Consider the following 12,320-nt stretch of genomic DNA (forward strand, 5'->3'; position numbering starts at 1 on the left):
GAAGAGCTGAGGGAAGCAGTAAATGAAACCATGTATAGAATCAGGAACTAAACTGGACTGAAGGAGGGAAAAGAGAGGGTAAAAAGCCTGCTGCTACTCTTGCATTCAAAGGACTTGAGACAAGATAAAGCCTGCTAATCAATTGAAGGAATTTCAGGGAGAGAATACTGTGATTTTTCTGGACTGGATATTGTCAGTCAAATCTGATTGAACTAAATTCCAAATTCCTGTTAAATGGAAACAAGAACATAACCTAAGGACATACGTTGTAGTAAAAATAATAATAATAATAACAACAACAATAACAACAACCTTTATTTATAAAGCGCTGTAAATTTACACAGTGCTGTACATATAATAATGATAATATACTGAATACATAATTGGAGGGAAGGCATGAATAAAGAAGATGTAAGAGCCAGCTGGGTTTCTTTTCTCAGGAGTACATGCCACTCCCTCCAGAGGAAGCAGAGAATGGGGAGAATGCTGGCAATGAAGAACCCAAGTTGCAGTTTAGCTATGTGGAATGCTTGTTGTACAGCTTTCATCAACTGGGCCGAAAACTTCCAGACTTCTTGACTGCAAAGCTGAACACAGAGAAAGTGAAAGACTTTAAAATCAGGTTAGTATTTTAAAATATATATATACATGAAGGAATTGCTCCTGAGCAGACTTCACCAGAATGGTAATAATAGAAGTATATTTGTAGAATTTCACCATTCTCTCATGGAAACTAGGGGCTAATAGGCAAATAATTTCATTGAGAGGAGGGGCGGTCATTAGAACATGAGACTGAAAATATTGGCACAGGCAATTATCTGACAGCCTTCTCAAGCATTTTGCCATTGAGATTCCTCTAGAAGAAAGGCACTGGAAGAATAGGCTGCTTGAAGCCAGCACCACCTTCTCCTGACAGCAAGGGTGACAATTTTGTCTTACAGTGTGCCCAGGGCCTTTTTTAATCCTACAACCTACAACAGCGTAATTGCCCCAGTTTAAGTACCAAATGGGATCTTTTCCTGAAGTAATGCTTAGACTGTTATATTTCAGTTGCTTCTTTTAATCTGATGGTAAAGTGTTTCATGAAATTGAGATGTACATTCATAAATAAATCTGCCTCAATAATAATTTTCTAAAGAGACACCTTTATTTGGGACATACCCTTACCAGTGCATGTTCACTTTGATCAGACATTTTTTCTGGTTAGTGGGCCATAGATTGGTTGTTTAATGTTGGCCGCAGATACCCTTTTTATTGTACCTAAAGACATTTTACCTTGGTTTCAGTGTCTGCTGTTGCATAACGTACCCTTCAACTATTCTGTTTTGTTAGGCTACAGTATTTTGCTAGAGGATTGCAGGTTTACATCCGTCAGCTTCGTTTGGCACTGCAAGGCAAGACAGGAGAAGCATTAAAGACAGAAGAGGTATGCAGCTTTTTACTATCTCATCTATGTTTGATATGTCATAAAGATTAGTCACACCTTAACAAAAAATACAAATGCAAGAACAGTTGGTACAACACTTAGTTTTATGCATATACACAACAGTTCTGCCAAGTAAAAACACCATTTATCTCTAGATTTTTTGGTCTCTATGAGCTTTGACTAACTTAGCATAATTCAGCAACCATGATTGGAAGATGGCTTGAGGACCGCCTCTCCCCATACAATCCGCCCCGCACCCTCGGAACATCTGGGCAGCAGCTATTGAGGGTTCCAGGGGCCAGACTAGCCTCCACATCAAGGAGGACTTTTACCATCTCGGCCCCGACCCTCTGGAACTCTCTGCCCATTGAGCTCCGCTCGGCCACCTCCCTGGCCCAGTTCAAGAAAGGGCTCAAGTCTTTCTTTTTCACACAAGCCCTCCCCCAGACCGGCCCCCATTTGGCCCCCCCCCCCCCCCCCCGCTCTATGTCAGCAGTGGCAAGCTGGCCAGAATGTTTTTAATGTGTTTGTTTTAATGAATTTGCTGTATATGATATTCATGTTGTACACCGCCCTGGTTTATAGAAGGGCGGTATATAAATAAAAATTTTATTTATTATTTTATTATTGTTCTGAAACTAACATGTTGTTATAAACCAGTATATCACTAACCCATATAACATGACAAGACAAGGATTAGAGAAATTGGAGATTAAGACTGTTGAATTTCCTGACAGAGTTGAGGGGATGCAATTAAGTGTCACACTGATTCTTTCTCAGGGCTCATGATAAGCTATGACTGAGGGAAACTGGGCATCCTTCTCCTGTGCCTATGGGCAGGGGCCAAGTTTAACCCACAAGTCCAAGTTTCAATATACTGTAGTTGATTTTTTTTCCCTCAAGCAAATATCAGTAAGCCATGATGTATAAACCAAGTGACTTACTGTTGCAATGTAATCACCTCGGGTATATACCTAGTAAAGTGGTTTGGATCATAACTTTGTTAAATCATGTGTCTGGAGTTCTCTTATGATACTTGAAAAATTGTGTTGGTTTTTTTTGGGGGGGAGAGGGTTTGAGGAGATCCTCCAAAACACTATATGTGGGGAGGTGCACAGAAGTAAGAATTGGCAAAACTCTGAAACCCCTTCAGCCAGAAATGCCTGCATAGGTGTAAAGGTGTGATTGGATCCATGCTGGTGAATTAAATCCAGTGTCAAATGGAGCAGGATGGCATAGATTGGACAGTCCCATAGGTGGAAGGAGACAAACTAGTGTCTGGTAATTCCCCCTCACCCTGGCTATTCCGTGTACCTATGAAAATCTGTTCATGAAGCTTGGCAGACCTTCCAGAGCAGTTTGCAAGGTGATGTAGGTGTAGCATTAAGATGAAGAAACTGATAAAAATTCCCACTGTGCCCCCTTCCGCAAGCACAGGTGGTTTGTTAGGTCCATGTTTTTTCCTGCAACAGCAGGAATCCCTGTGTTTGCAGAGAGACAACTCTGGATCCATCCCAGGATGTTTAGGCAGTGGAACCTTTAGCATATTACTGGCATATACAGTGGGGCCTTGGAATCCACTGGAGTTTGGTTCCAGGACCCCCACCCCCACTCCTGTGGATACCAAAATCCATGGATGCTTAAGATCCATTAAATACAGTACAATGACATAGTAAAACAGTGTCCTTTATAAAAAATGGCAAAATCAGTGTTTGGTTTTTGGAATTTGTGCGTGTATAGAAGCCACAGATAAAGAATACATGAATACAGAGGACTGACTATTTGCTGTTCCTAAAAATCCATTCTGTTTTGTTGAAAATTGGAAAAACAGTGCTTTATTTACACAATTTAATCACTGCCAAAATTTGAAAAAAAGAACAACTAGGAGAGTAGCGAGACATGTTCTTCAACCCTTTCTTTCTCTGTATTCACTGGATTGTGTGTTCTTGAAAACAATATTTTGAGAAATAGTTATATTCATTGTTGGAGGGGAGGCCTAAGAAAAACATCAAATGTACATTCAAAAATAGTTTCACTTATAGCACTAGAGAATTATTATTATTTTTTGTTCTCCTTTTTGCAGAACAAAATTAAAGTGGTTGCACTGAAAATTACAAATAACATCAATGTTTTAATCAAGGTGAGTACTTCTATTTTTGATTGTAGGAACTGTGCCATTAGTTTTAATCCATGTTTTATTATTTATTTAATCTTTATTACTTAGTGGCAAATATGCATCATGCATGTCTGGAATTCTGATTCCATCCTTGCCATATTGTAATTGGGCATATAGAAAATGTAATGTACATGCTTTGAAAAGCAACTTCAGAAAAAATTAGTTCAAATTTTCATGAGTGTTCAGCAGACTATAGATGGTAGGATGAAAGAGAGAGGTTTGAAAGGAACTGAATTCAAGCTTGCTTTTTTTTAAAACAAGTTATTTCCAGGAAATCATGTTTCATGGTTCCAAGAAATTTGATTCCAGGAAATATGAAAATCTAAAAGTGTATTTTTCAGAAGTTTAAAATGTTAGTGATGTATATTCAATTCAGAAAAAAAATTCTCCTCTCATTTTACATCTAGGATCTCTTCCATATCCCCCCTTCTTACAAAAGTACAGTTACACTCTCTTGGAAACCTGTTCAGAAATCAGAAGTTGGGTAAGCAATAAAAGACTTTTCTTGTTTAATGTTATGTTAGACTTCTGTTGTCAAGGAAGGGAAAAAGGAACATTTATTTATTTTTTGCTGAAATTTAGGATTAAATGGATTTATCACTGTCCTTGGATGCTGGTGTTCAGATCTCAACAGTGTAAATATGATAGTTCAGCAGAACAAGAGGCAAAATACAATATTTGATACAGTATTTGCTAATGCACTTCAGCAAAATAAATAATACCTGCCTCATTTATCGTAGTAGCTTATCTGGCTCTGAATTGTTTGAAATTCTAGGACCTTAGTCTTTAATCCAGAGATAACAGTCCTGGTTGTTATTTATAGTGTTTCATGTACACAGAGAAGAGTTTGATTTTACTTTCCAGCAGGAGCCACTAATTAACTTTCTCCAAAAGCTCTGTAACCTTCAAGGGGCTTTCACTAGAAAATGGAAGACGAAAGAACCAAAGGATCTCTCCACTGGTGCAAACTCCATCAAACCTATTTTGATAGCTCTCATTTTTCATATTACATGGAGCACATCTCTTTTACAACAACTCCACTGGTTGCCAGTCTGTTTCTGAGTATAGTTCAGAATACTAGTTAAGACCGTCCTATATGGACCAGGTCTAGGCTAGCTGAAGGACTTTATCTTCCCATATGAACCTCTCTAATTTCTGACATTTTCAGAGGCAGCAAGAGCCAGCTTGACGTAGCGGTTTGAGTGTTGTACTATGACTCTGGAGACCAGGGTTCAATTCTCCACATGGCAATGAAACCCAGCAGGGTGATCTTGGGCAATTCACATGCTCTCAGCCTCAGGGCAAACCTCCACTAAACAATTCTTGCCAAGAAAACCCCATGATAAGTTTGCCTTGGGGTCATCATAAATCAGAAACAACTTGAAGGCACACAACAACAACAAACCTCTCTCAGTCTTACTATTCTCACAGATATTTTTAGTGGGAACATGAGACAGTGCCTTCTCTGTGGCTGCTCCCATGCTCTGAAACTTCCAAGCTAAGTAGGTGGGCCTGGCTTCCTCCTTCCTGTCCTTTTGTTAGTAGGTGAAGATCTTTTCATTCCAACAGTCTTTTTGGAACTGTTTCAGAAACAAAGGCCTTTTATTTGTGTGCTGTACTACTTTTACTCATTGCCTTTCAATCGATGCTTGAAATGGTTTTAATAAATTATAATGCAGTTGCTGGTAAATAAAATAAAGAGGGAGATACCAACCCACTAGAGAGTTTTCAGCAGGGTAAAAGGGTGGGGGAGAGCAAAAGATTAATTACATAAGTTGCTTTTACTTATAACTTGTACAGTCATTGGATGTACCCTTTTATTAATTTTACATATCTCTAAAATAGCTTTCTTCATATAACCTCCTTGATCCTACCACAATACCGCATGTGAAGGTTCATTTATTAATGTTTTGACTTTATTTGTCTTGCAATTCTTCAGTTCTTTTTTGTTGTTGTTTTCTTTGAAGGCAAAAAAGAGCCAGTGAAGACACAACTTCAGACTTGACAGCAAAGAAGGCTCCAGCAGGACCAAAAAGGGATTCCAGGCAGATTTATAATCCACCCAGTGGAAAGTACAGTAGCAATTTGGGCAACTTTTCTTATGGTGCGTATTATTAGATGTTATTATGCTCAGGACAGGAAGAGAATCTTAAATATTAAAAATTATTTACGCTTGTTCTGTAAGATGAGCTGCCAGGCTCTGTGCCTTGCATATTTTTTCACTTGTATCCCTGTTTGTGATATGTATTTACTGTTTTCAAAGTTTGGCTACACTGTGACTTGACTTTAAATGTCAAATAACATCTAGTATTGGACGTCTTTCTTCAGTCACATTAGCATTTGGTTTTGTATTTAGCAGTACCATTAACCTTATTCAGTCACATTTGCATTTACAGTTAGATTTGTCGAGTGCAATTCTTAATTCAGATTTTATTCACATTGGCTAAAGAAAGACAAGTATGATCAGTAATGGAATGCTTGGATGCATTGACAGATATTTCTGAATTTTGCTTAGTTCTTCCTGGAATAAACTTACTTATGATAATATTCTGTCTACTATATTTTCTAGTTAGGATTTATGAGGAGGTTTTAGTATGCAGGTAACATAAGAGAAAGATGGTCTTATATTCTAATACAATTGGCCTTACTGAGTAATGAAAAATATTTTTCCAGAGTATTGAGGAAGGTCTCCTTTTTCTCTTGCGGATTTCATTGGATTCTCTCCAATCCCCCTCCCTAACAATAGCATGAACCATACCAGTGTGATTCTTATCCTGTGTTAACTGACTTGGGAAATCTTAGAGACTCACAAAAGAAGTTATGTAAACATTTGAATTCAAAGAAAAGAATTGGGCAGGTTATCTTTTTAACAGAGATAAGTTACTGAACATTATAGAGCTTTTTCTTTTAGAGAAGTACCAAATATTTTGTCATGGTTGCAAAAATTATTACTTGTACACAAATATGTCTTTCATGTGTAATTAATGTTATCAGATTTACTTTAGGAAACATATGGGCCAGGTTCCAAGGACTGGATTAGGTATGCAGAAGCAATGAATGGTACATCAGACATTTCCCAGTGTTTTGAGTTGCTGGTTATAACTTTTTGAAATATGTAGAGGTAATCTGAATAGAGAAGGAGTATAGTATACATACACATAGATATACACAGTGATGATATTGTCAATTATAAACACTAAATTAAATAATAATATATTTAATTTATCTAGTATGAGTTGATAATAGAAATAAATGAGCATACTAAACATTGCAGAACTATACATGTTTCAAAAAGGCCTTTTGAAAGACAGAAGTTAGTACAAATTCCTTAATGCAGTTTTCTGGTTGAACAAGACTTTATGCTGCTATTTTTATTATTACTTCTACAGTACTATTACTATTACTGTTATTAGTTGCAGTATTGTTATATCCCATCTTTTTCCCAGCTTGGGACTCTAGGTGGCTTCCTGCAGTTAAAACAAACACAGTTAAAAAATTCATAGTGTAGAAGTTAAAAAGCACCTGAACAAAGATTGAAATAACTGTACTGGAAGCTGGTCTGATTCTTACTAGACTTATTCCACACAATTATATCTCCCATGTATGTGATATTTGTTTCAAACAAAAATTAGTGGTGCTTGTTGCTGTACTTCACTTTAAATGATGAATGATCTGTATTGGAAATAAAACTCTGATTTCTCTTTGTCTTCAGAGCAAAGAGGTGGTTTCCGTGGTGGAAGAGGGAGAGGATGGGGTGGACGTGGTAATCGCAGCCGTGGAAGAATCTACTGAAACCAGATGCACTTTCCCAAATCCATTAAGGCTGAAACATCTTTTAAAAGTTTGAAGGATTGCTTAGAAGGTGGCATTGTTCAAAAGGACTGCCTTCTGCTAAAGACTGATATAAATGTTCATATACCTTTGTATGTATGATCTACTTTTCTAATGGACTACAATGTCACCCACAGTGAAGCTACACCTGTATTTTTGGATGTTTAACTGCTGGCATTTTGACCTTTTTTTAAAACATCTTCAGGATTTATTCAGGAAAAGCATGGGTGTTCCAGCTGACGCTCTTTCAGTAACAATGTTACATTCATCTATAAATAGGGGCGGGATACACACCGCCATTTAGTACCTATAGGATACGTACTAGGGTTAGGAAGGGGCGGTGCTTCCGCACCCCCCTAACCCTAGTACGTATCCTATACGTACAAGATGGCGGCGCCCCTTCTACATGGGCGCCGCCATCTTTACGTACTGGACGCACAGCGTCCAGACGTGTCGCGGCGCCTATGACGTCGCGAGTCCGCGCCAGGCGCCTCGCGACGTCATAGTGGCGCTGCAAAAAGAAGCTCCGAAATGGAGCTTCTTTTTTGCTCTGCGCGGGAGCCGCGCGGTTTGGCTGCTGCGGCTCCCGCGCGGAGCAAACAGTGCCAACGGGGGACCGCCGCAAAGCGGCGGTTTGTATCTCGCCATGGTTAGTAAAAAGTGGACTCCTTAATGTATAATAATATTAAGATTCTAGATAATGAAAAGAAAAATAATTGAAGTTGAAATTAATAGCAGCTATTCTCCAGACAAAATCACTTTTACAATAGGTGGGGAAGAGGGATAATGAGCACAAAAAAAAAATTGGCTGCCAGTGGTAGCATTAACTTAGAATTCCTCTCTTTTCAAAGTGTGAACATGGATATAGAAGAATCTGTGCTGTTTCCATAAGCTAGTCCATTTATTGTGAGGTGAATATCAAAGTAAACCTCATCTTCCTCTTCTCCATATATTGTAATATGATGTTTTTCAAATGGCTTTTTTGGTGTTCTTTAAATGGTTGTGTGCATGCGCATACACACACACACACACACAAAATACCAAAACTGTAACACATACATCCCTAATAAGAGCAAGTCTGTAATACTATGGCGGTTCTTTGGATATGACATAGGAGATAACAATGATCCAGTCTTTTCTTGTTCCTTACTGTTTTGAACCAGTTTAGCAGCATCATTTTTTATTTTCAATGGCAGTGCTCAAAGATATTAAACAAGACAGTAGACACTTAAAATGACATGTATTCAGCTATACTTGGGGGGAAACTTCAAATCACCTAAAATTCTTACATTATGATTAGATTCTTCAAACAGGCATCCCAGAAAGTTTATTTAAAAGTCTATGTGTCATTTCCCCCCTTGTTTAGCAGTTAAACCATTTATGTCTTGTTGCCTTTTTAAAAAGGGTGATCATTATAGAATATAGTCAGTAATACAAGATAGGGGGGAAATGCTTAAATTCCCATCCTTAAGCTTTACTTAAAGAATTGATACTTGGTACTTCCCTTGTCCATAGATTTTCTCTAGCATGTTGGTGGCCATTCTGCAAACGAAATCTTTGTACAGAAGGCATTTCAGGTAAACCCTTGATATGTAACAACTAATTGACAAACTGGTCACAGATGTTTCCTTAATCATTTACCAAGAGCTTTTCTGGTAAAAGGAGTTTATGAGCAAATTAAAGAAAGAATCAGTTCATATTGGTTTTTACTTATTTTAAGAAAAAAAAGGTTTCCAGAAAGACACGATTCTGATTAAATTTCCCATTAAGCTACTGCCCTAGAAAATGCCCCGTTTAAAGCAGAATTCAGTAGTTTACCATAAATGGTTACATGATGTTTTCTGTTGATTCAGTATGTTGTTTGTTTTGGCTGTTGTGGCAGTTTGAGGGGGGATTTCCTGAGAATGTGAAGGCTTCGTTTTTAAAGGAGTTTAATCACTGTGCATGAGCAGCTGCTGCTGGGGAAAGGTCCCTTGAATTACAAGTTGACTCCAGATATTTCTACCCACAAATAATGTGCAGATGGTCCGTAGAAATAGATAGATATCCCTTTGTGTTAGAGATGCAGTGAATTATTTTGGGGACACCCTCAGACCACTTCATTTTATTTGTAAATTCCCTTATTCCTTTGCAATAAATCCATTTTGTAATTTTGTTAGGGACTTGTGATTGCTTTGTCTGTTCGTTTTAAACAGCATCTTTGTTAAACGCATTCTGAACATCTACAAAATACACGCTGTCTGAATTTTAGAACGCGTTAGTGGTTTGGAAGTGCTCTCGAAAAATGAGACGGTGTAACTGTTTTTGCCTAGTGAAGTAATGGCAGTTTTTTTCAGTTTGGTTTAGTAGTCTAGAAATAATGTATCCCTAGTATGTTTTGTAGTAAGTAGGAAAAGCAGCACTCATCAAAAGAAAGTATGCATCCATCCTAGAAAATCTGTTTTAGCTGTGCCTATAGAAGATAGGCTTGGTGTGGGGAGAAGGAGAAGGAGCCAAGAGAGAAAGTGGCAAGGATGGACAGACAGGACTTGAAGAGGGGGATATATGGAGGGAAGGATTGGCAGGAGAAGGAGGAGAGGGAAAGCAAAGCGGTCTAGAGCAATGGGATGCATGAAAGGGGGACAGCTCCTGGACAGCAGCTGCAGCAGTGGATGACACTGAAGTAGGAGCTGACAGGAGAACAGCAGTGACACCGCAGCTAACACACGTTCCATTGCGCAAAGGGAGGCAGAGGTCAACCTCCTTGTGGGACCTTCTCACCTCGGGAAGAGGCAGCCCCAAGCTATACAAAGGTAGGACTAGAACTCAGAGGCAGAAGTGAGCCAAGTGGGAAATAACAGCAGAGAGCTGAGCAAAGACGGGAAGCCAAGCAGCAGATGTGTTCAAGAAGGCAAACCATGTCCGAAGCAGCACGACACACACAGCAACGTGGGATGGGAGAAGCGTGATCCAGGGAAAACTAGACAGAGTCAAAAAGATAACGGAACAGCAATGCAGTCTGCCCTTGCCTTACGAAGGGGATCCGTTCTGGACCCTGCCGCGTAAGGGGAATTCCGCCTATGCTTGAGCCCATTGGAAACAATGGGGCCCATGCACAGTGGTGCGCATGCCTATTCATTTGAATGGTATGTGCACACACGCCCCGTGGCTTGGGCACATGCGCTCAAGACTGTGTAAAGCGCACCTGCGTATAATGTGGACACAGCAGCAATTCCCAGCTTCTTAATTCCAATCTTGTAAGAAGGGCTGGCAAGCAGGCAGCCAGGCAGATCCACGTTTTACACAAGAGGAGGCATTTTTGGTTACAATGCTTGTATCCGTTTTCACTGGATGATGTACAGCCTCCAGAAGCTCGTGTCCTCCACGCCTGCTTCGTGTTACTTCACACGATCCGTGCTCATTCACATCAGTCGTCACATACTCAAGGGCCTTCACTGCGCATGCCCAGTCAGGTGTTCGGTGCGAACCTTCCGTCGCCCTTGTGGGCAGCATGGCTCCACCGGACGCAGTTTCCCTTCCCTCTGAGAAGCAGGCGGCGCCTATCTATCTGCTGGCATCTGCATGCTTTCGACATTAATGACAACAATCGCGCGGAGGCAGCTCAAGGCACGCGCCACTCCCCACCGCCTCCGAGGCCTCGGCAGCCACTTCCGCGCGTCACGTGACAGGCCACTTAAGGCAAACGCGTCGACTCCTCCTCCCCTCCCACCAATCCTGGCCACGCCCATTTCCCCGCCCCCACTCCGTTCTGTGTGACCCAGCATTTCCCTCTCTGCCGTCGGTCCTGCGATCGTAGAGGCAGGAAAGAGCGCCGCAACCCCTCGTTTTGTTGTGTGGGGTTTGTTTCAGCGTTCTGAATGGAAATCCCAAGGCGCCGTCGATGGCGAGCCACCAATCCGCGTTCACCACACAGCCTCGCCACGCCCACTTTGCCTCCTGTCCCCGCCCACCTCTGACCCAGCATCCCCCGTTGTGCCCATAGAGATAGGAAAAACTATAGAGTGCCACCACACGCCGTTTCTGGGCTATCGATGGGAAGCTAGCAATGCGCGTTCGCCACACAGAGAGCGGCAGCGTGCTCGAAGGGCGGCCTTCGTTGCCACGCCCACACTTCAGGCTCCCTGCGCGACCTCCCGCCCCGCCTTCTAAGGCCGGATGCTTAGCGCGGCCTTCCTTCCTTCCTCAAAATGGCGGCTCGGGGATTTCCGCTTCCGGGTGGCGCGCACAGGCCCGGCTTGAAGAAGATGGCGGCAGGAGCGTCCCGGTGGGGAGGCCGAGGGCTGGGCAGCGCTGCCTTCCTCCGCTGGCTCCTCGGCCTCCTCTGGCTGCTGGGCTCGGCGCCTCGGCCAGGAGCCGCCACCACCCACTGGGTGGTCACCGAGGACGGCAAGATCCAGCAGCAGGTGAGAGAGACGGAGAGGGAGGGCGCCCCTCGGCCCCCGCCGTGGAAGAAGGCTAGCGGGGGCGAGGCTGCTTCCATGGAAGTAGAGTGTCTAGGCCAAGGGAAGTAAGAGCCCCGCTCTATTCCGCTCTGGCCAGGCCCCTCCTGGAATATTGTCTCCTGTTCTGGGCGCCACAATTCAAAAAGGACATTGAGAAACTGGAGCGTGTCCAGAGGAGGGCGACTAAAATGGTGAAGGGCCTGGAAACCTTGCCCTATGAGGAACGACTCAGGGAGCTGGGGATGTTTAGCTTGGAGAAAAGAAGGTTAAGAGGTGATATGATAGCCCTATTTAAATAGTGTATTTGAAGGGGTGTCACATTGAGGAGGGAGCAAGCTTGTTTTCTGCTGCTCCAGAGAACAGGACCCGGAACAATGGATGCAAGCTACAGGAAAAGAGATTCCTCCTAATGTTCAGGTGGAATCTCTTTTCCTGTAGCTTGCAT

The 12,320-nt window shown here is 41.7% G+C and overlaps 2 protein-coding genes across 2 annotated transcripts in view; both read left to right on the forward strand.

Moving 5' to 3' along the window:
* Window positions 1-7,711, forward strand: part of API5 (apoptosis inhibitor 5) — a 27,439-nt gene extending 19,728 nt beyond the window's left edge. The window contains exons 6-11 of the mRNA XM_042459694.1: window positions 441-622; window positions 1,333-1,426; window positions 3,510-3,566; window positions 4,010-4,086; window positions 5,570-5,706; window positions 7,315-7,711. Of these exons, the coding sequence (XP_042315628.1) occupies window positions 441-622; window positions 1,333-1,426; window positions 3,510-3,566; window positions 4,010-4,086; window positions 5,570-5,706; window positions 7,315-7,394 (627 nt within the window). The 3' untranslated portion in view covers window positions 7,395-7,711. The remainder of the gene's footprint in view (window positions 1-440; window positions 623-1,332; window positions 1,427-3,509; window positions 3,567-4,009; window positions 4,087-5,569; window positions 5,707-7,314) is intronic.
* Window positions 7,712-11,615: 3,904 nt separating this feature from the next.
* TTC17 (tetratricopeptide repeat domain 17) overlaps window positions 11,616-12,320 on the forward strand; it is a 118,276-nt gene continuing 117,571 nt past the window's right edge. Inside the window, exon 1 of the mRNA XM_042459708.1 lies at window positions 11,616-11,836. Within this exon, the coding sequence (XP_042315642.1) occupies window positions 11,621-11,836 (216 nt within the window). The 5' untranslated portion in view covers window positions 11,616-11,620. The remainder of the gene's footprint in view (window positions 11,837-12,320) is intronic.

The sequence above is a fragment of the Sceloporus undulatus genome, chromosome 1, assembly GCF_019175285.1.
Source record: "Sceloporus undulatus isolate JIND9_A2432 ecotype Alabama chromosome 1, SceUnd_v1.1, whole genome shotgun sequence".
Lineage (NCBI taxonomy): Eukaryota > Metazoa > Chordata > Lepidosauria > Squamata > Phrynosomatidae > Sceloporus > Sceloporus undulatus.